General features: G+C 35.9%; 1 protein-coding gene across 1 annotated transcript in view; it reads left to right on the top strand.

Annotated features, from left to right (window-relative positions):
• The window catches only part of CUNH21orf91 (chromosome unknown C21orf91 homolog), a 30,222-nt gene that overhangs the window by 511 nt on the left and 4,935 nt on the right, over window positions 1–24,776 (top strand). The window contains exons 2-3 of the mRNA XM_077765635.1: window positions 22,132–22,668; window positions 23,682–23,744. Coding sequence (XP_077621761.1) covers window positions 22,132–22,668; window positions 23,682–23,744 — 600 coding nt within the window. The remainder of the gene's footprint in view (window positions 1–22,131; window positions 22,669–23,681; window positions 23,745–24,776) is intronic.

Below are 24,776 nucleotides of genomic sequence, written 5' to 3' on the forward strand. Positions count from 1 at the left end.
AATTGAATTCCTTTGGCGTTTCATGCTGGTACTTAACTGGTGTGTTAGAGAACTGTTCCTCAATGTTGTCTTACTTGGAAAAACGTTTTTAAATGTTTAGATAATCTTCCTCCATCAGTGATCACACACACCTTTAATAATTTTTAAAAGCTAGAAAGTTTTTTTTTTACATTTCTTAATAGTTCGAAAGCATATGAAATAGTTCTCCAACTATTAAAAAAGAAGTCTATTATTAAATGTACTATTTGTTTGGATTCTTGTACAGTTAACATTCATAGTTTGCCCCCAAGAAACATGTGGGATGCTTCTTCAATCTTGATGTTATGATAAAACTCTGATTTTTTTTTTTAAATATTTATGGCTCAAACTAAAAAGAATCTTAATATTCTTGTGATAAAAGTTTGCGTGTCATGTCATTTGAATTTTGAATTGTCACATTGGTAGAGAGATTTTGTTAGGCTTTTAGATTTTGGACACTTTCAAAATGGTATTTAAATTTTTTTCCTGGATTGTATATTTGAAAATTTTCTTACCTTTACTTTTTCTGTTAATTAAATAGGAGATGTGAAATGTTCTTATAGTTAATCCTAATGTATTTGTTGTTATAGTTTTTAATTTTGAGATTCCTGTTAGGCCTTTTCAGATGTTGTTGTAGGCACCAAATTAATATGTTTAGCTATTCTAAACATATTTGTTGAGAACATGTTTGTTCTTGTAGTAACAAGCCAAAATTATAATCATAAGTAGACCACTAAAATCATAATAAATTATATGATATTCATCTTCCCCTTAAGATCGTATTGGTTATGGTCGTTTTGCCATTTTACTGTCTGGAAGAATTGTAGTTGCTGAACATAACAATTGATGGGAGATCATGGATTTCTTAGGAGTAAATAGAATACATATAACTTTGGCCTTAATAAGTGTAGTAATTATAAGTAATTTGAAAGGATTGACTTAAAAGTAAGATTCTTCTATAGCATTTAAATTATCATGTCCTTAATTATGCTAAGGTGAAAGATCTAAATTTATGTTCTTTGGAAATAGAGTTGGACCTATATATTCTTCTACACTGTAGCTTTTAATTTTGAATGGGCAAAGGCATTAGAAATGATCCAGCCCAAACCTGTATTTTACATCAAAGGAAACTGAGGATCAAATTGTAGGACTGTTCAAGGTTGCAGTGGTGATGGCAAACTGTCATTAAGGTCCCAGGCACTGTACTAAGCACCTTATGTGGATTATAGTATTGAACTGAAAATAGCTCTGGGACGGCTTCTGTTATCCATTTTAAAGGTAATGGGACCTAACCATTGAGACCTTCAAGAAACATACTTTGAAGTCACACAGCAGTAATGGACATACCCGGGTTTGAAGCCTGGTGATGTCTTTCCAGTATATATGATCTTAAGTCCACTGATCTTTTGTCAATAGTCAGACAAATGGGTTTTGTCAGAAACCCATTTCTTGAATCTTAATTAGCTATCCTTGCTATTCAGTCAAGCCAACTTTTCCTAACCAGCGCTTCCTAATAAATCATGATTAGTGGTGTTCATGCCGTGATAGAATTTTTCCACAGAAACCTAAACTTCCATAATTGCTTTTCTCGCCTTTTAAAAATATGTCTGTTTTTCTGTCATTATATAGAGAACATACAAATATTCCTCAGGTATCATCTTTGTAAATATTTCATCTCTGATAACATCTGTTTTAGTATATAAGCATAACGTAAGTCATGTTCTTGAAATAATAGTGGTGTATAACGTAAACAGTTCTCAATTTGAATCAGAACTGTTTCATTTTATATTCTACATACACTGAAGATTTTATCTTTTAAAATGTGAGTTAAACCTTCATGGACAAAAATTATTTTAGAATTAAATCTTCCTCTCCATTTATCTGATGTTGATTTCCCAAATCTATACATTTTTATATTTTCTACAGTGACAAGCTAGTCTATTATAACCATTTTAATTTAATGTCATATGATTACTTTAGGAGAAAAGGGACTGAGAACTTTGAAATTCCACGAAATTTCAGTTTTCAAATCGGTATACAGGTCTTTAAAACTCAATGAAAGAAGTGATAAAGTAATTGTATACTTGAAAAATAACAAGGTATATTCTGGTCTTTGTCAAAAAATCTTTTAAAGTGTTTTAAGTTTCTCTTCCCTATGAAGTTGTTAGCACAATACCAGCCAATAAATATTAGAATGTAAGAGGAAGTTTTAAAAATATGGCATTTAACTATATTAGTTTGGTGTAACTTTTTGTAGTATGATAGTGTTGCTCTTACCTGATTTCTTAGTTTACTAATTGCCAAATTTGTTCTAAAGCATTCTATATTCTCTAAGAGGCCAGTTTAAAAATTCTCTTGAGGAATAATAACAATTTACCTAATTTTGAGTCCACACATTTATAGTGAACAAAAATATTTTGTATCTTTTGGGTTGTTGATTATATCAAATCAAAACTAGTCTAATCAAATGGCCTCTTGTTTAAAGCTGTGTGTGTGCATATATTTATAAAATGAAGACAAAAAAGAAAGAAAGACAGTCAAATCTTCTTGGAGAGATTTCGTATTCTGAGCATAGCTCTAAATTGCCTTTTTTCTGTGACTTTACAGTAATTAAAAGGAAATGGTACCTACATTTTGTATACTTTCTTGTATACTTCAAGGACCTAAGAAATGTATTTTGAGGACTTAACTCTTGAAATGCTTGCAAGATTTATTTTTCTTTGTACCTGTAATTCACATTAAAATAACTTGTCTACTTCCAGGATTAGAAAACAGATGCATAAACTTCTTTATACTCATGACCTGTCCTAGGCCCCAAGACACTATAAACTTTTTTGTGCATGTATGATCAGATACGTTAATATGCATCATTGTTCATGATACTAAAATCTCTACAGTTAGTGACCAGATTACTACCTTTCCCTAAGCTATTGAGGCTGAGAGGAAGGTAGCCCAGGACAGTCAGGAACCAGTAATGAAACTCAGCTATAATGTAGCAAAGTTGGAAATGAAACTAGAGGGGACAAAGGTCCATGACTCCAATCTGTTACTTCATACTGTTTTCATTTTGTGCCAAAAGACTGTGCAAATGATTCTTAGAGCATTCTTACCTTCCTCTAATAATTGACTTCCTTTCTTTTCTTTTCTTTTCTGTGGAGATAAACTTTTTTACAAGACTGGATCGGGGTGCTTGGGTGGCTCAGTTGGTTAAGTGTCCAACTTTGTCTCAGGCCATGATCTCACAGTTTGTGAGTTTGAACCCTGCATTGGGCTCTGTGCTGACAGCCCAGAGCCTGGATCCTGCTTCAGATTTTGTCTCCTCCTTTCTCCCCTCCTCCCTCACTGACACTCTGTTTCTTTCTCTGTCAAAAATAAACATTAAAAATTAAAAAAAAAAAAAAAAAAGACTGGATCAGAGTTCCTCTTATGCCAAGCAAAGTTTTCAGTCTAACTTGATGGTTGATTAGTAAGCACCACCAGTGCTTACTAGTTCATCTCAGACTTCATCCTCCCTCTAATTTGTTGAAGTTTCTAGGAACTTTTCTAGAAGATGACCCAAATTCATATCCTTGGTAATCTTTCCAGCAAGAAAAATCTATAGGTGTTTTCTCTGGGTTAAAGCACTGGGTTCACCCAGTGCTTACTTTTAATCTTGTTCTTCCTTGATTTTGTCTTTGATCCAACCACTGTTCACATGGCTAGTAGTCAGGGAACACCTTGAAATTCAATATTAAATCTTGATTCAGTTTGTTTATTAAGACTGGTCATTTACTGCTCAAAGTCTGCTAATAGCTCTTCCTTTGTCCTGCTTCTGACACATAAGCATCTTTCCACTTAAGTAAAAAGACCCACCTCTTTTGATAAGGAAACTGTATTTAGTAGCTAACTGAATCTGGGGTTAGCCTCTTATTTCATATAACCTGATACATTGATATGTATTAACTAAGAAAGTACCTTTATTTTTTAATTTTTTTATGTTTATTTATTTTGGATAGAAAGAGTGTGAGCAGGGGAGGGGCAGAGAGAGAAGGAGACACAATCCAAAGCAGGCTTCAGGCTCTGAGCTGTTAGCACAGAGCCTGAAACGGCTCAAACTCACGGACCATGAGATCATGACCTGAGCAGAAGTCAGCTGCTTAACCAACGAAGCCACCCAGGCACCCCGAGAGTACTTTAAATATAAAGCTCAATGTGACTTTTTTAAACTTTAACTTGGATATCTTTAATATACTTGGAAATACAGACACAATGTTAATTTTTTTAACTGCCTTTTAATGTCACTTTAAATAAATTTGAATACTTTTTAAATGGCTGCAACAGTAAAACCTCATTATTTGGACAGGGGTAGGGAGGGATGAAAATGGAAAGTGGTTTTAACTGGTGATAAGTTTAAACTATAGAATATTTTAAAAGAGAAATAATTGAATCCAGGCTAACAGCATCAGGTGAAGACTTGTGATTTAACTACCAACCCAATTATAAGGAGCCAGGTTCTAGAGTCTTACCCGTGTCCTAATTATGGTGGCCTCTTTTAGTTACTCCCAGATTTTCCTCCCTTATAACTTTGTTAAGCTTTCTAATTCTAAAGACTAGCATGAATTTAAAACTTAGATCGTGCACAAATTTAGGTGGGGAAGATATATCCATCAGGAATGAGATCCAGCCGAAATAATAGGAAATCCCAGTAATAATGGTGAAATAAAATGGAATGGATATTTATATCTCCCATATAAAAAGAAGTTGAATCTGGACTTGGTATGATAGCTCCATGATCAGAAGGACTCAAGCTGCTTCTGTTTTTCTATTCCACTTTCCTTACCACATACTTAACTATCTTCAAGGTCACCTCATAAGCCAAGGTGGCTGCTGGAACTCCAGCCATTGTTTCCTTATTCTCAGACAAGAAAGAAAAGACAGCAGGACATCTGACAAAAGATGCATATTAGCAGTCTCTTGCATCTAAAAAGGAGTTTTTCTTGAATTCCCACCTAATAGTTTCTTACATTTCATTGCCATTAAGATAAGCTACTCCAAATAATTCACAAAATGGGACAAGCAATACTGAGTAGGCAAGAAGTAAAATCAGCTACAGAGGGCCCTTTCTAGTAATTACAGGTTATTCCGTGTTGAAGACAAACTATTTTAGCTACAGCTAATACTAGCAAGTAAGGCTCTGATGATTCCTCTAATCCTGGAGTTAGAACTGGAAGGGATTTTAGCAGAATGAGGGATTGTATTCTGAGTATGGGCATGCAGCCAGATCACATGTGGACTTGTTGCCAGAAAGCTGTAAGAATTTTGAAGTTTCTAACCTATCTCAATATGTAACATGTAAGGATTAATGCTCCTGCTCTGAAAGAGGTCTCCCAAATTTTTTCCTGTTAGCAACTTGTGTGGTTAAGCAATTTAAAGATTATAAACTTGGAAAAACTTTTCCCTTCTTTCTCGCAGACTCTGTTCATGGTAGACCAAATGGTAATTCCACCTTCCTTGTACTTTTACAGGGAAGATTGATTTTCTGCAGCCGGGTGCATGCACTCCACTTCTGCTCTGCTGATTAAGCATGAGGGCCCTGGACTCAGACCTGGCCTTGCATCTTGACCTTGCCACATAACTAGTTGGGTTTCCTTGGCAAGATACCTAAGTTTCTGTGTCATACTGGTTCTCAAATGTTACCAGTAAGAGCAATTTCACATTTGTACTTGGAAATTATTGTGCCAGAATCTCATTCAAAAGGCTGAACTCCAGTTGTTTCCATTTGTTCCAAGAAGGGTACTTGGCAGAGTAAGCAATGGATGTCAGATTTTTTTGTTCTTGATGCTCAGGGTGAAGCTGCAGAGTAATGAGCAACAGTTATTGGGAGCACAGGTTTCTAATACTGTGCTCCAGAGGCCCCAAACTCCAGCTGGAGCACACACTGCAGCCAGACTGGACTCCCATTCCCATTTACCAACCGGGAGAACTTGGGCAAGTTGCTTAAGTGTATTATTATTCTGTCAATGCAGCTGGAGGCATCTGCCTATCTGAGTTTTAAGTAGGAAATGATTAATTTTTATTTTCTCTTAGTGATACATTGTATAGTTAAAATGCCTATAGAAATGAGTAGGAAGGTTGGAAAACCTCACTTTGCCTACTGATTTTCAAGCATAATCAAGCATTTATTATCGGTAACAGAGCTCTCCCATCAGGACTAAGAGGTAAGTGGTAGTAGTCGCATGTGTATGTGGCAAAATAAAGGCTCTGGGGACAAGTAAAGTTGCCTAAAGTCACGTAGACAGTAAACGACAAAGAAGAGATTCCAATCAGGTGTCTCATATCAGAGTTGCTGTACCACTCTGGGAAATGGACATTTCTCTGTTTCCTTTGTCATATTTTAACAGCTTAAATTGTAGACCAGCACCTCTATAATGATGCCATTCATTCACTGGTTTTCCTAATGTTTCTGAGTAGTCCTGATAATCTGTATAGGTTCTTTTTTCTTTAATGTTGGCCTAGTCTGTCCTAGGCTTTCATCCTTACTCTGGGCTTTCATAACCTTTTATATGATGAAAACCAGCAAAACCTTCCTCCTTCCCTTCTTCCCCCTCCCCCACTACACAACATGCAACTAATTTTTAGACACCTTCACCTTTGTAACCAATAAGTACTTCAAATTACATGTCTAAAGCTAAGCTATTATTCCTACCTTAGCCATATCTCTTTTCAGAATGAGGGAATGAATAAATAAGCAAATTCCCCCTCTGGCTCTGAAACCAAAAATATCAGGGTTGGAAGTCAAGTGTGGAAAAGGCAAAGGACTTACATGCCTAACTAAAATCTATGCAAACTAGCCCCACAGAGAGAGCCTGCCTGTATCTTAATTCTTAGAAAGTTACTTCTCAAAGGAGCCTTCCCTGCCTTTTAATTCTTCACCCCGCTCTTCCCCACCACCACACTCTCCCCAGTGTTCTTTTCCTCATAACACCCTTTTCTTCATGGCACTTTTTATGATTGTTTACTGTAGTTGTTTGCTTGTGTGTTTGTTCTTAATAAGAACATCATAATTATAAATAAAAAGGATTTGTTAGAATATTAAAAGGTGGCATTCTGGTTCAACTTCATAATTCTTTCATCCCATTGTGTTGACAAAAATGAAAAATATTTAACGAGATATAGAAATACATCTAGATAGAAAATCTTCAATATGTAGGTCAAAATTAGCTCTTCTCACTAAAGGGATGTAATTTATGTGACTTAAAATAATTTAAAACATTACTGAGAAGTTGAGAAAGAAAAATCAGCTACCCAGAAATTAAAGGGTAGTTTTTCTATTATATGCAAAATAATATTGTCCTGTGAAAAAGACAAAGATAAGTTTCTCTGTTCTCTTGAAGAAATGAAATACCACCCTCAAGTTAGGAAGAAGATAGTTCAACTGTCAGTAAATACTTAAGGGATTTACACTTTCATAAGAGACTTATTTAAATAAAAGCTATTATTTGTTGAGTATTGTGTCCTTTACATGCATTGTTTTTATTAATATAACTGTATGAAGTACTGTGTTATCCCAATTTGATTAATAAGGAAAATGAGCAGATGGTCTAGGTAACTTGTCCAAAACTGCACAGCTTACAAGTTTAAACCCAAGGTCTCTGATTCCAAAAAACCAAGTGCCTAAATCATTTCTGCTTCCAAAGAAAATTACATGAATTATTAAGATTTAGGAGATACTAAGTTAGGAAAAGTTAGATGAATTATACAAATGTGAATATTGAGGCAAGGAACAAAATCTGGGTCTCAGGAGACATGTAATTTTTTTTTTTTTTTTTTAGTGTTTGTTTATTTTTGAGAGACAGAGTGTGAGCAGGGGAGGAGCAGAGAGAGAGGGAGAGAAAGAATCTGAAGCAGGCTCCAGGCTCTGAGCTGTTAGTATGGAGCCCGACATGGGACTCGAACTCATGAGCCATGAGATCATGGCCTGAGCTGACATCAGATGCTCAACCTACTGAGCCACCCAGGTGCCCCAGGAGACATGTAATTTTTAAAAATTATTTCTCCTCATGATATTAATACATGTTCCATGGAATATCTGAAAATATACATTTCTGATGACTTAGGATGATGCAGTCTTCACATAGATTGTAATCTCAACAATCTGTCAAGAAAATACAATTGTTAGAACTCCTGGATTGGGCTGGTAATGATCAGAGAGAAGTGACACACACCTGTGACTGTCTTGCTCTTCCTGCCCAGAAAGGATAAACCAGTTGAGTTGTAGACTGACATTTGCTGGAGAATCATGCAGGTGTCAGCTGGTAATGAGGCAGCAGTTCTAACACTGTTTTCTGTCCTCCCCACCATCCAGGTAATGGAGGCTAACATACTTAGCCTGATTATCAGTCTTTCAAGAGGGAATAGGGTTCTGAGTTAAGTGGATGCAGTCAGTGCAAACACAGTGAAGATGTTAACCATTCCTGGAATCACACACCATGGTCCTTTTGCTCATCAGCCCCAATAAGTGCCTGGGGCACTTTTAGAAAGAGAGAAACAGATAGTTTATGAGGTGAGTTTTCTAGTTTCTAAGTTTAGAAGGTAATGAACATTGAACTTAACTATGTCAATATAAGATTTTAGATATATTTAGAACATATTTAGAAATATAGCACCTTTGCTTTAAAAAACTTAAATTTTCCATGGGGCGCCTGGGTGGCTCAGTCGGTTAAGCATCCGACTTCGGCTCAGGTCATGATCTCACGGTTTGTGCGTTTGAGCCCTGCATCTGGCTCTGTGCTGACAGCTAGCTCAGAGCCTGGAGCCTGTCTTCAGATTCTGTGGCTCCCTCTCTCTGACCCTCCCCTGCTCACACTGTCTCTATCTCTCTCTCAAAAATAAATAAAACATTTTTAAAAATTTTAAAAAAACAACTTAAATTTTCCAGTGTTTATTACTGAATATAAGATAAAGACAGTATACCTTTATATTTGCATAATACTTTAGAAATTGGAAGGTGCTTTTTTGGCACCTTAATTTCCACATTATATAGGAAATTAACATTTAGTGTGAATTTCAAATTAATACATGAAAAATGTATAAGTGATTAAAATCGAAGAGGCTAACACTGAAAAATTATCAAACTGATATTAACTGTAGTGCTACTTAGAGTGGATTGAAATTATGCTAATCCAACTTGGTATACCATATGGTCTTTTAGGATTTTGATAAGGGTAATAAACCCATTAAACACAGCCTTGGATTTATAGTTTGTGATAAGGGAACCTTGTCTGTTTATTTACAAATAATTTTAAACTAGTGTATCTATTTCTGGTAGCTTTTTGCCATTCCTGTCTCAATTGTATACCAGTAAGGCAGAATAATGATTTGTGTGTACCCATTAAAATCTAAATCTCATAATTAAAGCCATGTGGTTGGGTCCATAACAATCTTTAAGCACAACTCTTCAGTAAGTATTACCTAATCAACCACTGTGTGCTGCAAATCATTCTAGTAGCTGAGAATAAGACATTGAACAAACATAAATCCCCACCATTGTGAAGCTTACATGAGAGGATGGAAGAGACAATATAATATAATATAATAAATGAACTACATAGTATGTTGGAAAAGAATATGGGATTATTTGACTTTATGAAAGATAAATTAAATCATTAGTATATTTTTCCATGTATTACCTATGAAATAATGTGAAGATTAAATTTAATTGACAGTAAAAGCACTTTCCAATTTCTAAAGTGCTATATAAATATACTTAAATGACATTTTTAATATCTGAAACTTAGGATAACTGGTAAAGTAATATCTACAATGAATTTAATGAACAAAAATTGTTAGTCTGATTTGAAAACAACTCATATGTTAAGGAAGTTTAGTGGTATTGGAGTGTTACAAAATTAACATAAAATACTCTCACTCAATTTTATATTTCTGTCTCTAAATACTTAAAAGATCTTTAGGTATTGGGGACAGTGAAATTATTTTAAAGTTTTTGTATTCTTTCTACTTCCTTACTAACACTATTTATCAATATATTTGTCCTGATAACATTTCTGTTTATTATTATTAAGGTATTCTTTAGAATCTTGATTATGTTACTTTGGCTCATCGAGTATTTTCAGGATATTAACAATTTTCAACTCTGTGTCAAGCAACATTTTGATTGTATTTCTACTACAAAAAATAATAAATATGTATAGATAAAATAGAATTCCTACATACTATATCAGAAAGTTCTCCCAAAACTCAGTTTTAGGTTACCAGTGTATTAACTAAATGTGTCTGATAAATACCAGCCATGAGTATCTTGAGAAAGAAATTAAAATCTCACAATTCTACATCCAGTCTTAAATGTCATGCCTTTTACAGACTGTCTTTTCTACCACCCACTCTCCTTACTTCATTTATTTACTCTCTCCTCCATTTGTTTTAACTTCTGCTTACTCATCAGCTTGCCTACCTACAGTTACTATCTCTGTATCCTGGCAGTTCGACCAAAAAGATGGTTAGAGTGGCAGAAATGCTCATGCCTCCCGTATTTAAAAGGAAAAATCAAAAACCATATGGTTTGTTTCCCTGAAACCATAGTTCTAGGAAGGTCATGTTCAGTCAGGGTCTCCTCGGTCCTCCCATCCTATCCTTCAGTCCCCTACAATTTGCTGTCTTCCGTTGCTCTCACTAGTGAACTCACAGTGCAGTAAATAGTTTCATGTTCGTGCCATTTTCAAAATCTGACATAAAACATTTCCGTCTTTCTTGAAACCCTTGAATCCCTGGGTTCTGTGATAAAATAGCTTGTCTCCTCTTATTTCTGCCCACTTTTCTGTCATCTCAGGTTCATTGCCAGGTACAGGTCCCTGAAATACTAGTGTTTCACTGAATTCTGTCCTTGTCTTCTCATATTGCACTCTGCTATTTCTTGCACTGATGTGTCTTCAACTATACCTCTGTACTATAGCACAGACACATTGCCAGGCCAAACCAAATCTTTCTTCTAAGTGCCAGACCTGTATATTCAGCTCCCTGCTCGACCCTTCCATTTGGATATTTTGTACCTGTCTTTAAGTTTCTCAGAACTAAATGTATGTCTACTTCCATGTACACGTGCATTTTGTATTTCATTCATCTTTGGTTCACATGGAACTCTGGGCCCTATATGCAGAGCTTTGGATTTAATAGGTCTAGAGTTGATCTAGAAATGTGCATTTTAACAAGAATCCCAGCTAACTCTTCTGCAGGTGCTCTTCGGATCAAACTTTGAAAAACTGCCCTTAGTGAATGAATGGTTCCTGGTACTTCAGGACTTCCCATGTAGAGTTGTGTGGGTGCAGTGATAATGTAGAGGAGAATCTGATCTAGGCGCTGCTGTTCAAGCTGTGTGCCCTGGCAGGGATGACTTTCCAATATACAAAGGCAAATTGGCTTATGGCCTAGCAGCAGGCCTGTCTGTTAAACCACTACTTCCCCCTGCCCTCTCTTTCTACTCTGTCCCTGAGTCCAGTTGATTGTCTCCCATTCGTTTCCTACTTTCATTCCCATTGCTATGCTTTTGTCCAGGCCTTTTACCTCCTTACCAACATTACCCCAAGACCACTTAATTAGCTTCATAGATTTAATCCTTTTATCCTCACAACTACCCTACCTCTCCAGTTCTTTCTCCTGAGCACCAGAAAGATCTTTAAAGTACAGATCTGATCATGCCATTCACTGTCTTAGAACTAACTATCCATTGACTCCTTGCCATTTTATTCAGTTTATTAGCTTCCTAACACGACACATAAAATGTGTCATTACTGTGTTATGTCTGTTCACTGGCCACCTTCATCTTTCATTACTCCTCCAAAGGCACTCAGTCACACACAAGCCAGTCTGTGTGCCCACTCTAACTCTGCCTTTCTCACTCTGGTTCCCTCTACCCTCCATTTCTTTCTCACTTGCATATCTTTCTAAGTTTCCACTGTCTCAAACACCATTTCCTTCTCCTTTCTCCTAGTGGAGCAACTGGAGATTGCTCTATTTAATACATGTACTAAATAGAGGTGTATTAAATAGAGATGATAATAAATAGCATCATTGCCTGTGTTCAAGAGACAGCTGTGAGAGTCACAACAAATGATGAGCCTTGTGGTAAATAGAGTATATGAATCAAATGTTAGTATTAATTTAAATTCAAATATTAGAACAATCTGAAAAGATGAAAAACTACTGAGAAAATTGCTATGCTTGGTTTGTATATTGAACAGCTTCTCCATTGACAAAATAATTTAATGTTTAATGTACATTGAGGAGGTTTGAATTTATCTGATTTTACCTTTCTATGATTTGGTTTCATTAGATTTTTCAGCTATAGCTTTCATCATTTCTCTTGTATAGCAGCTGCTCAGCAAATTTTTTGACCATACATTCTTTGGGGTTTTTTTGTTTTTTTGTGGTTTTTTTTTTTAATCAACAGTATGAACTGTCTTCACTTATCAATGTCTTTTTCCCTTACCCCCTTGGGTCCTTGGGTCATCAGCAAGGATTGACAGATAAAACGATACTGTGGTTATGATTTTTCTTTGGAGAAGAGGAACTGCTTTCATTTGAAGGAAAATACTTTTCCTTGCTAGGTACATTGTTCACCCAAGAAAATTTGCACAGTCTTGAAAAAATTAAGAATCTTAGGTATGTGTGTCCTTTACCATTGTCAGTATCCCTGTCTTTTATCCTTTACTTAGTTCTTTGGAACATACAGTACAATACTAAAAGCATAATTTGTCTTGGACTAAGGAATGCAGTGTTCTTTCCCAAACCAAAATGTATTTATTCCTAGGCATTTTAAAAAATGTTTTTCATTGAAAAAGCAAATTATGCCTGTTACAGAAAAATCAAAATACAGGAAACAGTATGAATATTGAGATTCATAATGCCAAAAATATCTTGATATTTTTGGTGTGTTCTTCTAAATTGTTTTCTGCAGTAGACTATGTATGTATATGTGCACGCACCCATGTGTATGTGTAGTAAATTGTGTTTAAAAATGAAATCAAGCTATGTATACCATTTAATCATTAGCCTTTTCATTTAATATATTAGGAACATCTTTTTCACGTTACGTAAAATTCTACTACTTTTTTAAGGTTGCAGTCCCTTGTACCCTAATTCATTTAACTACCATCCCATTGATGAATGTTTAGCTTTGCTTGTAATTTACAGGTACTAAAACATTTTTATATGTACATTTTTTTATGCATGTCTGATTAAATCCCCATTTCACTGTAGTTTAAATTCCCATAGGTAGACTTTTAGATCAGAAAAAACGTTTGTCTAGTACATTAAAATATGTCAAATTTAGACTGTAATTTTTAAGTGGTACAATTAAAGTTGTACGATAAAAAGTTTTAAGTCAATAATCCAACTGACTCAATAAGACTTTACTTGTTCCATTTTCCCCAAAAGAGCTCTAAGTGAGTATACTGACATTTACTAAAAAATTGTTTTTGTGCATGAAGCTGTGCAAAAGACTCCTATAAACTTACTCAAATTAGGGATGCCTGGGTGGCTCAGTCAGTTAAACGTCTGACTCGATTTCAGCTCAGGTCATGATCTCGCGGTTCACGGGATCAAGCCTCACAATGGACTCTGTGCTAACAGTGTGGAGCCTGCTTCGGGTTCCCTTTCTACCCCTTGTCGCCCCACCTTCCCCTCTGCCACTCTCCTCAGCTTGTGCTCTCTCTCTCTCAAAATAAGTAAATAAACTTAAGAAAAAGTTACTCTAATTAACTATAGTATGATTGAGCTGTCTTGTATGTGGCACGAGACACTAATTTGCCAAAAAAAACCAACATTCCTAACGATAAAGTTAAAATGATACACATAACTTTTTTATATTATATGCTACTGTGAGCTTAGTAGCCCATATTAAATGATTAATAAGAACATGGATAGCTTCTGCCCATGTTCTCATTCCAAGTACCCTTTTGCTTAATTACCTCCAGAGAAACTTCCCTGTCCAGTTTGGTAGCCTTACCACATGTGGTTATGAAGCTTAATTAAAATTAGATAAGGTTAATATTTTAGTTCCTTGGTCATGCCAGCTATATTCAAATGCTTAATAACTACATGTGGCTAGTGGCTACTATATTAGATAAGATATAAACCATGTCCATCATCAGAGAATGTTCTGTTGGACATTGCTAGTTAAAAAACAGGTAGCTAGGGGTGCCTGGGTGGCTCAGCCAGTTAAGCATCCGACTCTTGGTTTTGACTCAGGTCATGATCCCAGGGTCATGAGATAAAGGCCTGTGTTGGTCTCCATGCCGAGGATGGCTCTCTGTCTCCTGCCCTCTCTGCTGTTTGTGCACGCTGTCTCTCAAACAACAACAACAAGAAACTAGGAAGCTAAATTAAGGAACAGAATTGAACGTGGACTTATTTTTTGTACCGTTAGTAATAAACAGCTGTTATGTAGGTATGTTTCCCCAGTTTCCAACTGTTAAAATGGAGAAGTAAAATTCACTGAGACGTTTTCTTTTTGACAAGGCATTTGTAGCTTATATAGCTCCTTTCATAACCAGACTTCAGCTCCTTCATTATTAGAGACTGAGGTTTATCTTTTAACACTATCTCCCTGAACTCTTTGCTTACTGAAATTTGCCCTTATAATTCATTTCCTGGATTAAGCTGTTTAACTGCTTAGTCCTTCTCCCGGCACATACAGAAACTTCAGAATGGCATAAACATCTCTACACTGCAGTCTGCTGTCTAAAGACCACCTGTTGGTATCTCTTTCTTTAGGGCACTGATTCTCAAAATGTGGAAAAGCAAGTTGCTGAGCCCATCTGTATATTGACTTACTGTGGTTGCCAGCAATTCCATTTTCTAAATGCAGAGATAAGCAATTACCTATTACTTTTAAACAGTATGTTCAGTACTTGAATATGACACACTCTTCAGTGACTCCTGAGTTAGCTAAAGGCATGCGGTGGGAGGGATAGGATCCTTGTTACCACAGTACTCACTAAGGCACTTGGGCATCCAATAAAAATAGAAGCCTGGCCTATTATGGGTGTGGAAAGGAAGTAGGTGCTCCAGCTGGGTATCCATCCTTGCCTTCCTGCCTTTGGTCTAATTTCCCACCATTAGCACCATGGCAGGACAGACGATCTGAGCATCCTTCCCACTGAGTGGCTGTGAAGGGCAATAGATATAATGGTAATAATTCTTCTGTAATCCTAGCCTGGCTGCTCTGCTTGCTCATCAGATGTAAACTAGCCTGGTCAAGTTAGGTGTCAAAGCATCATTGGGACAAGTAGTTTTTACACCAAAGCAATTCAGACCTGTATCACTGCACAGTCTTGGTATAGTACATGCGTCACTAGCCGCCATGGCTGCAGAGCCTGCTGGGTCATATGTGCCCTGCATACTCACAAAGGAAATGATAAGAACTGTTTTGAATTAAAGAAGCATTTGCCCTCTTTTCAGATGGCAGCTGCTTCTCACTAGTAGCCAGTTGCTGCCAGATCTTCAGATTTGGCTTTTAAGAGAAACCAAGAAACTGAAAATTCTAAGTAGTTATTTTTTTTTTCTTTTAATACACTCGTAGGCTAAACAAAACTTGTCTGCAGCATGGACGTGGGTGTGCTATGTCTATTTACAGAGCTTTTCCTCTGTTCCTTTTATTGGAAATGGGAATCTGATCCTCACAAAGAAGTAACATCTTAATCCTTTTAGTCTTTCTTAGCACGACAAAGTTTAGCTCTCCTGCCATTTTTACAATTAGCACTTTAAAGAAGCTCAGGATTAGTTCTTGATAGGAGCAGCATATAAACATCCAGGTCCTTGTACTCCCTTTCTTAGCAACCAAGATAAGATCATCATAAAAAGAAAAGCACCTTAACTCTTGGAAAATTCTTCAAACTGGGCAAACTGTGAGCCTGCATAGAAAAGATTCTGAAGCAGTACCACATGAATTGTTGCACAAATGTTGGTCATGTTTGAAGGCAATATGTTTCAAATTTCTTCACAGCATGTTAACAGCCTGGAACTTAAATTTATAACTAAAATTTCCTTGCCTTATTTAAATATTAAGAACGAACACACAAACCCACAGTTTGGAGAACCAACACTGCCACCTTAATCTATTGCTGTTTTATGTTTGAAGTAAAACTTGAAGAGCTTGCTCTCTTAGAGCTGTCCAGTCTACTCCTGATGTGCTGATGTGTGTATTCACAGCTTTACATCCAACTACTGGTTGTGTTATGTTTGCTCTGCCTAAGGAGCACCAAATTATATGAAGCCATTCCTTTGATTGGGAAATGAAGTAAGTAATCAAATTCAAAATGAAATCTAATGGATAGAGTCTACTAAGGCAGAATTGGAGTAAGTCAGATGACGGGATTCAGGTATGTATAAAGTATAAAGCCATGTGGCATCAGGGAAGTCCACTGAGAAACGGTGCTGTTTGACAGGACCGGCTGGTGAGCCATCAAGAAAAGATTGCTTTGCTTACCTCATTACCACCAAATCACACATAACATCTTCTTCAAGAGACTGGGGGTGAAATCCAAGGATGGGGTGCCTGGTGGCTCACTAGGTTAAATGTTGACTTCAGCTCAGGTCATAATCTCATGGTTCGGAAGTTCAAGTCCCATGTTGGGTTCTGTGCTGATGCTCAGATGCTACGTCTCCCTCTCTCTCTGCCTCCCCTGCTCATGCTCTGTCGCTCGCTCTCCTGAAAATAAACATTAAAAAAAATTTTTTTTAATCCAAGGATAGTGGGACATGTAATACAATTTTTAAGTGTTTGGGTTTCGTGCCTATTATTTTAGTGCCATTTGGAGTCTCATCTTATTAGGGAAAAGAGATGTGTTGCTACAGTAGGCAGATTAAATATAAGCATGGAAACATCCTTATTTGAAAAGGGCAACAGTGGTAGGTAGAAAAGTCTATATCTGAGTGATTTTTGCTCTTCTATGGGTTTAACCAAGTTTTCTTAAAAGTAAATTGATCTTAAAGAGGGACTTAAAGAATAGAAATGGGGATAGCATGCCAGATGCGTTAGTGGGAGGGTTTTCAGCATATGTGAGAATGGTATAACAAAATCAGAGATGAAAGTGGGAACAGATAAAAAAGGAAAAACTATTGAATAGGAATAGCTTAACTTTTTAAAATACCCCGTTCATACAGAAATAAACTTCATGTATAAATTTCTAAATGGCCTCTCTCCAGAGGAGCTAGTACTTTAAAAAAAATGGCAATTATGGTTTCCAATTAGGGTCTTGGTTCTCTAATAATAATGACTTCATGACAAAAAAAAAAAATACATGGACATTTTTGAAGTATGTTTTAAAGAAGTTTTCATAATAGTTAAGATGTCAATTACATTGGCCTTCAACATCTTTATTAGTGAGGAAGTTGTAGTGCAGTTTTTGTTGAACTGGTTTGGAAACTCCTTATAACTCAGCTCTTCAAAAATATCAACTCATTTAATTGTATTTAGATTCATTCCTTTTCAAAAGCTGCTGAGGAAACAAATTAGTGCTCAGAGCAGTTTACACTTGTAAATGCAATTAAAATTGAAAAGTCAGTAGGGAAACTCAATGGGATCTCTAATAATAGCAATAGTTGTTTCTCTTATAATAATTCAAGCTGATGAAGTGGAAAAAACAAAATCACTTGGAGAGTTTATAAAATGGCATGTATATTGCTGATACAAATTAAGTGGGCTACTCACATTTTTTTCTAGATTAAAAAGTAATTTGTTCAAGTATATGAAGTGGTCAGTATATTATACTTTTTGGATGTTTCATTTCCTGTGCTACTGCATGGGATATTTTAACCCATGTTTACAAAACAAACATTTTCAAATTGAACTTTAAAACTCAGTCAAGTTTTAAATTTTTAGTGAGCTTAAAGAAATTAAAAGTAATAATGAGCTACAGCTTACGTAAAACAGCCTTATACATTCGCTACGTGTTTAATTTATACAATTGAGTAGAAGTTTGTGGTTTTGCCTGGCATATTGAATGATGCCACAAGACTGCCATCTGTGTATCAGCGCCACTCATCAGTTCTTCAGACTAATGGCCCATTAAACTAAAGGGAGTAACTTCACTGAAGATGGCTTTCTTTAATTAACCTCGGAGTAGTCTGGCAAAACTGCACATCCTGATTCATTGCAGTAGACCTTGAATGACAATTGGTAATAAGTTTGTTTTGTTTTGTTTTACTATAATTTAAATTTTCCTTCATTCATTTAACTACTTTTTCTTGAGTAGTCGCCATGTGCCAGGCATGTGCCCTTTCTCACAGAACTTACTCATAGCCGGAGATAAAGGCCAGTGAAGGGGCACTTGTGGAATCTGGTGTTATCAGCTAACCCAGGTGTATTGGAGTAAGGAGACAGGAGATGGTGATGACCCAGACAGTTCAGTGAGAGGGGTGATCAGGAAAAGCAGGATTTGGGATGTTGTACTGCTAGATTTTATAGGGAAAAGAATCCTTTAAAATGGACAGCAAAACATCTGGGATAAGTGAGGGGACGAGCTGTCAAGGAGGACACCTAGGATTCTTCCTTGAGCAGTTGGTGGTGCCAAACTCAGGAAGAGAATCAGATTTAAGGTTTGGGCACTTAGACTGGAAGAAGAGCCATTTCGTTCAGGAGGTGTTTGTTGGAGGAACCCATGTGCCATCTAAGTGTATACTCAGAATTCTTTTTGCCCATGATACTTTTTTCATGTGTTTTATTTTTCTTTTAGAAAGTATTTATTTATTTTTGAGAGAGTGTTAGCAAGAGAGAGGCAGAGAGAGAGGGGACAGAAGATCCAAAGCAGGCTCTGTGCTGCCAGCACAGAGCCCAATGCAGGGCTCGAACTCAATGGATCCTGAGATCATGCCCTGAGTGGAAGTCAGACACTTAACCGACTGAGCCACCCAGGTGCCCCTCATGTCTTTTATAGGTGACTTTTACTCCTGAATATCTGAAAGAAATTTATGTTACATTTGTGTATTTGGACAGTAAATTGAATATTGTTCTCTGATTTGCTATTCATCCCAAAAGATTATTTATATGCAGGTAATCATGTTCTTATCTGAGTTCCTACCAGTAATTTGGAGATTTAGGTAAAAATTAAAAGAAAAATTATTTTTGGGCTCATGGGTGGCTCAGTCAGTTCAGCAATTCTTGATTTTGGCTCAGGTCATGGTCCCACGGTTCGTTGGTTCAAGCCCCACATCGGGCTCTGTGCTGACAATGCAGAGCCTGCTTGGGATTTTCTCTTGCCTTCTCTCTCTGACCCTCCACCACTCTTTCTCTCTCTGTCAAAATAAATAAAAATTTTTAAAAAATTGTTTTCGAAGAAAATTTATATTGCACAAATTACTAAGAAGGAACATTGGATAAGAAAACTCTTTAACTTTAAAACCCCACATTATCCTTCAAATAGACATCTATTGACCTGCTGTTGAAATTCGGAGTACATCAGGAAATTCATTGTTTCATACTATTTTTTATCTTTTATCAGTACAGTTTTTGAAGTTTCTAAATAAATACCAAAAGCCCACAATATTTAACAGCAAAAATTAATTTCTGTAGCATAATTTAAACCCTTTTTTAATATGCTAAAGATTTCTTTTCATATAGTTCAGTGAAACTTAAAATGTGCTATGTTTAATAGATTCAACTAAATCATGGCTTAGAGCTGTGGCAGTGGACTGAGAAGGAGACCGTTGACTGGGGATTGGTGAGCCATTTGTTGGCAGTGAGACTAAAGGGAGGTTGCAGAGTAAGGCAGCTCTTGAATAAATCTTCCTGAATTAGTAAAGTAAGCAAGTTCAAGTTCTCTACCTACCTACTATTTATCCAGTGCAGTAAGTATTAGAATCAAACAGCAGAGTGGAGCTATTTATTTGGGCTATAATTTTATACTAGCTACTTTTTTGTCTCCTTTATGGCCTAAAACATATAATAACAAAACTTATAATATTTTTATTCTAAAAAGAAAGATTTGGGGTGCTTGGGTGGCTCGGTTGAGTGTCTGACTTCTACTCAGGTCATGATCTCCCAGCTCGTGAGTTCAAGCCCCGCATCGGGCTCTGTGCTGACAGCTCAGAGCTTGGAGCCTGCTTCAGATTCTGTGTCTCCCTCTGTCTCTTTCCCTCCCCTGCCTACACTCTGTCTCTGTCAAAAATAAATATCAAAAAGTTGTTTAAAAAGTGCAGGATTTGTGAACTTCCTTTTCATGTTAATTTACCTAGTCTTAAAGGTGTACTTGTGTTATCAAATAGAGCTTTAAGGGTTTGCACTTAAATATCTTAATTTTGCTGGAAATTTGACCTAATTGGACAGTAACTGGTTAAAAAAAGAAAGAAAGAAACATACACACAACTAGCACAAGTAGCAAAGGGATAAATAAAATGCCTATGAAATTCTGTTTAGGGTCTGTTTTTGTACTCAATGGAAGACACAAGGCTGAGATATTTGAGTTTGCCTCTTGAGAGCAGCTGTCCCCACATGCTTACACGATCATTGGTCAGGAGGTATACTCACATAGCTTACTCGTGAGCAAACTGATGGCCCATTTAGCACTGGTTTTGGCAAATTCAGCAGGTCCCACCATTGGCTGATGTTACGTCGTTTTAGAACAAATGAATACTTACAAGCACTTTTATACCTGATTTAATACCATTAAAGTGCAAATATTTCATTATCTTAACTATTAGCCAGACTCTGCAGTTGAGTTAATAAAATTGTTGCAACTTCAGTTTTTAAAACAAAGGATGAATGCAGGGTGTAATTTTTTCTGATAAGTAAGCTAAATTTTTTTTTTTTTAACCTAGCACCTGAGTGGCACTCCACTTACCCTGTTTTCAAAGCTAAACACATTTAGCCTGGTTAATTCTGGCAGGCATTCATTTTCAGCTCAACATCCCTTATTCTCTTTCAGTATAAACATAACTGCTGTTTGACTTTAATAATATGGCTTGAACTTATAAAAATGTAATAATGTATTCTGTATTATGAAATGTATTATGTGTTTGAAAATGTGTATTTTAAAAAACAATTGAAATAGCATACTTAAGCTTACTAAAAAGTTGGGAGATAGAAAAGTGTGATAATAACATTTCCACTATTTATGGTATATAATGAACATTTATGAGTTGAAGAATTATACTGGTTATTGTATCGGAGCAGACAGAATTTATCGCTGTATGAAATTAATTATGTGTAATGCATTTCTTCTAGAGGATAAAATTATCTTGATAAAGTTTTAGTAAGTTAAACAAATGTGAAAACATTTTAGATGCTTTCATTTTCTTAAAACAATAAGTCTAGAGGCAACTGGGTGGCTCAGTCAAGTGTCCAGCTCTTTTTTTTTTTTTTAAAGTTTATTTATTTTGAAAGAGAGCAAGCAAGCAGAGGAGGGGTAGAGAGAGGGAGAGACAGGATCTGAAGCAGGCTCTGTGCTCTAACTCATGAACTATGAGATCATGACCTGGGCTGAAACCAACAGTCTGATGCTTGACCAAATGAGCCACCCTGGTGCCCTGAAGTGTCCAATTCTTGATCTTAGCTCAGGTCTTGAGCTCAGGGTTGTGAGTTCAAACCCTGTGATGGACTCCATGCTGGGCAGGAGACCTGCTAGATAGAATCTAAATAGATAGACAGTCTAGCTCATTGGCTTTATAAGGCTTTTATTAATGTGTATTTTTCTGGTTCTGGTGTATTCTTCCCCAATAAAACATAATTATAAGAACATGATCGAAAGTGTGTGCTTCAGGAGGCTTAGTGAAGGAAGCACTATACTGTAAAGGCCAACGTTTTGTAAATGTAAATTGCTCATTTGGTAGGACTATTTTTATATTATATGCAATAACATGCCTCTAGACCAAGGTTTAAATTGAATCATTAAGTCCTTGGAAAGGCTTTATTATTCATAAGAATTTAATATTACTGAATATATAAACTGAAGCAGAAATTATTAGACCATATTTTATGTTATTAACACCAATATTCTTTAGAATTTTTCCTCTAATTTACAAATCTGATGACTGAGATCCATGTTTTACTAAGATCTTTATACTCTTAATGCAGCTTTTAAAAACAAAATGTTGTCTTTTATTTCTTTTTTTTTTTCTCTATAGGAGTACCAAAATCTAATCTCTTGCACACCAGATCGTTAAGGGGCCATAAAGACTGCTTTGAAAAATACCATTTGATTGCAAACCAGGATTGTCCTCGACCTAAACTTTCAAAAAGTACTTATGAAGAAGTTAAAACTCTTTTGAGTAAGAAGATAAACTGGATTGTACAATATGCACAAAATAAGGATCTGGATTCAGATTCTGAGTGTTCTAAAAATTCCCAGCATCACCTGTTAAATTGCAGGCATAAGCCTGATAAAAAGTTACTCCCACAGTTTGACTCTCAAGTACCAAAATATTCTGCAAAGTGGATAGACGGAAGTGCAGGCGCCCTCTCAAACTGTTCACAAAGAATATTGGAGCAGCGGGAAAATACAGACTTTGAGCTTGCTGTGTTGCAAGATTCAGGTGCCACTTTATGCCACAGTAGTGTATTGTGGCCTCATAGTCCCAGCCAGGCACAGAAAAAAGAAGAAATAATCTCTGATCCAGAGGCTAATGTCCAGGCCCAGCATCCGCGTTACAGCAGAGAGGAATGTAAGTACAATGGGCAGAAAAATAAAGATTGCAGTTTCGTTGGCTTTGTTCTTTTTACATTTTTATGTATATGATATGTCAATTTTGCTCCAGAATTATGGATTTTATAGAATATTTAAATGACAAGTTCACCCTAGCAAAAATGAGGTGTCTTAAATTCTCCATCAGTCCTCTCAAATACCCTTTAGTATGTCCTAAAGCATTCAAATTCTGCAATCCCATCATCTTTTTTTAAAAAATTTTAAATAAATAACTTTAATAAGTTAAATGTATTAATCTAAATGGAATTGACACAGAATTGGAAGTTCGAAGTTCATGTAGTTTAGAAGTACATCTTCACCCATTGGCTAACATACATCGTCATGTTGCTCATTGATAGAAGACTAATTTACTGGGGATAGCATTTCAAAAGCAAAAATCTGACATTTCACTAAAGGACAAATATAATATGTATACTTATGCTAAAGTTAGGAAAAGTGACCCATTCAGTTTTCATTTATTCTTGCAAAAACTCACAATTAGGATTACCTCTAATTGTTGGCTTTTACAATTAGAGGTAATTCTAATTGACTTTAAGTCAAGTGATTTTAGAACTAGAAGGGATTTTAGGTGTATTTTTATCTAAGGTTATATAATGAGATAGATCGGTTTTTCAAACTATTTCCACAGTACTTTGGTGTTTTCCCAACTGTGGATCATAAACTGTGTAGTGCCTAAGCATAATCAACTTGATGAGTATCACTTCTAGCACTTTACTAAGTATTCTTTGGCAAAACTTTTGATTCAGGTGAAGGTGTACTGGGAGTGATGTAAAATATGTTTCTTGCTTTAAGTTGTGGTTAGAATTTGGAAATATCCTCCACACTGTAGGAGTTAATGAATGAATCATAAAGTACAGGTAAGTATTATAATGGGAGTTAAGTGAATTTTTTTTTAAATAAAATATTGTATTGGTGATGTAGACAATTTATTTTCCTGGGTTACTGTAGTAATAACCTATTTTCATGTTTCAGTGAATTCGATGACTCTTGGTGAGGTAAAGCAACTGAATGCAAAGCTGCGACAGGAAATACAGGGTAAAGACACAGTGTCAATGTTTTATGCATGTGAAAATTTTGATACAGAAAATCACTTATGACAGGACATTCTTAGATTTATCTGCATTTAAATTCAGAAAGGGGATTAGAACCTGTTGGAACTTCCAGAGCAAAAAGAATAAGAAAACAACTCCTTCATGAACTAAAGGGGAAATAAGTTTTTCTTTTTTAAGTAAAAATGGAGACAGCTAAACCCGTATTTCTTCCTGGCATTTTATTATGCCAGGCACTGGATGAGTGTGCTTCCTAACAGTTCCTTAAGGTTGTATAAGCCCTGTTTTGTGGAGTTTTTTAAATTATAAACCGTATCAAACACAAAAGTGGTGAGAATAGTATAGTGAACCCCTTGACCCATCTTCACCAGCATCAACTATTATCAGAAGCATAGCTTATTTCCCCTCATCTCTGCTTGTACCCATTCCTTTCACCCCACGTCCAGCATGGATTATTTGAAACAGATCCCAGACAAATTGTTTTGTCCACAAATACTTCAGGATTTTCTCTAAAAGTTAACTTCTTTTAAAGGTAATCACAACCTCATTATCACACCTAAAAACAACAACAACAACAAAAAACAGCTAGTAATTCTTTTAACATCATCAAAATATGATGCTAACACTAACAACAGGTAATATTCAAATTCCCCAGCTGTTTCCTGTTTATTTTTTTTTTAAACAGTTGATTTCCATTTAGGTGAGGAAATTACACTTCAGAGATATTAAGTTGCTTGCAAAGATTGTGCATTCAGTTAGTGGTAACAGATTAAGAATTCTGTAACTCCTGCCTTAACTCCATGGCCAGTAGTCTTCTTAATCATGCATAATCTCAGAATAATAAAATAGTAACAATAATAATAGTAATAGCATCTTATATTTATCAAGTGCTTATTCTGTAGACAGTACTTTATAGGTATGATCTCATTTAATCCTCACAGTAGCCCTGTAAGGTGCTTACTATTGATACCAAGGTTATACATAAGAGGAAATTAAAGTGTAGTTTCAGTCACTTGCC

Source organism: Crocuta crocuta, unplaced genomic scaffold, assembly GCF_008692635.1.
Source record: "Crocuta crocuta isolate KB4526 unplaced genomic scaffold, BGI_CrCroc_1.0 scaffold174, whole genome shotgun sequence".
In the NCBI taxonomy this organism is placed as follows: Eukaryota; Metazoa; Chordata; class Mammalia; order Carnivora; family Hyaenidae; genus Crocuta; species Crocuta crocuta.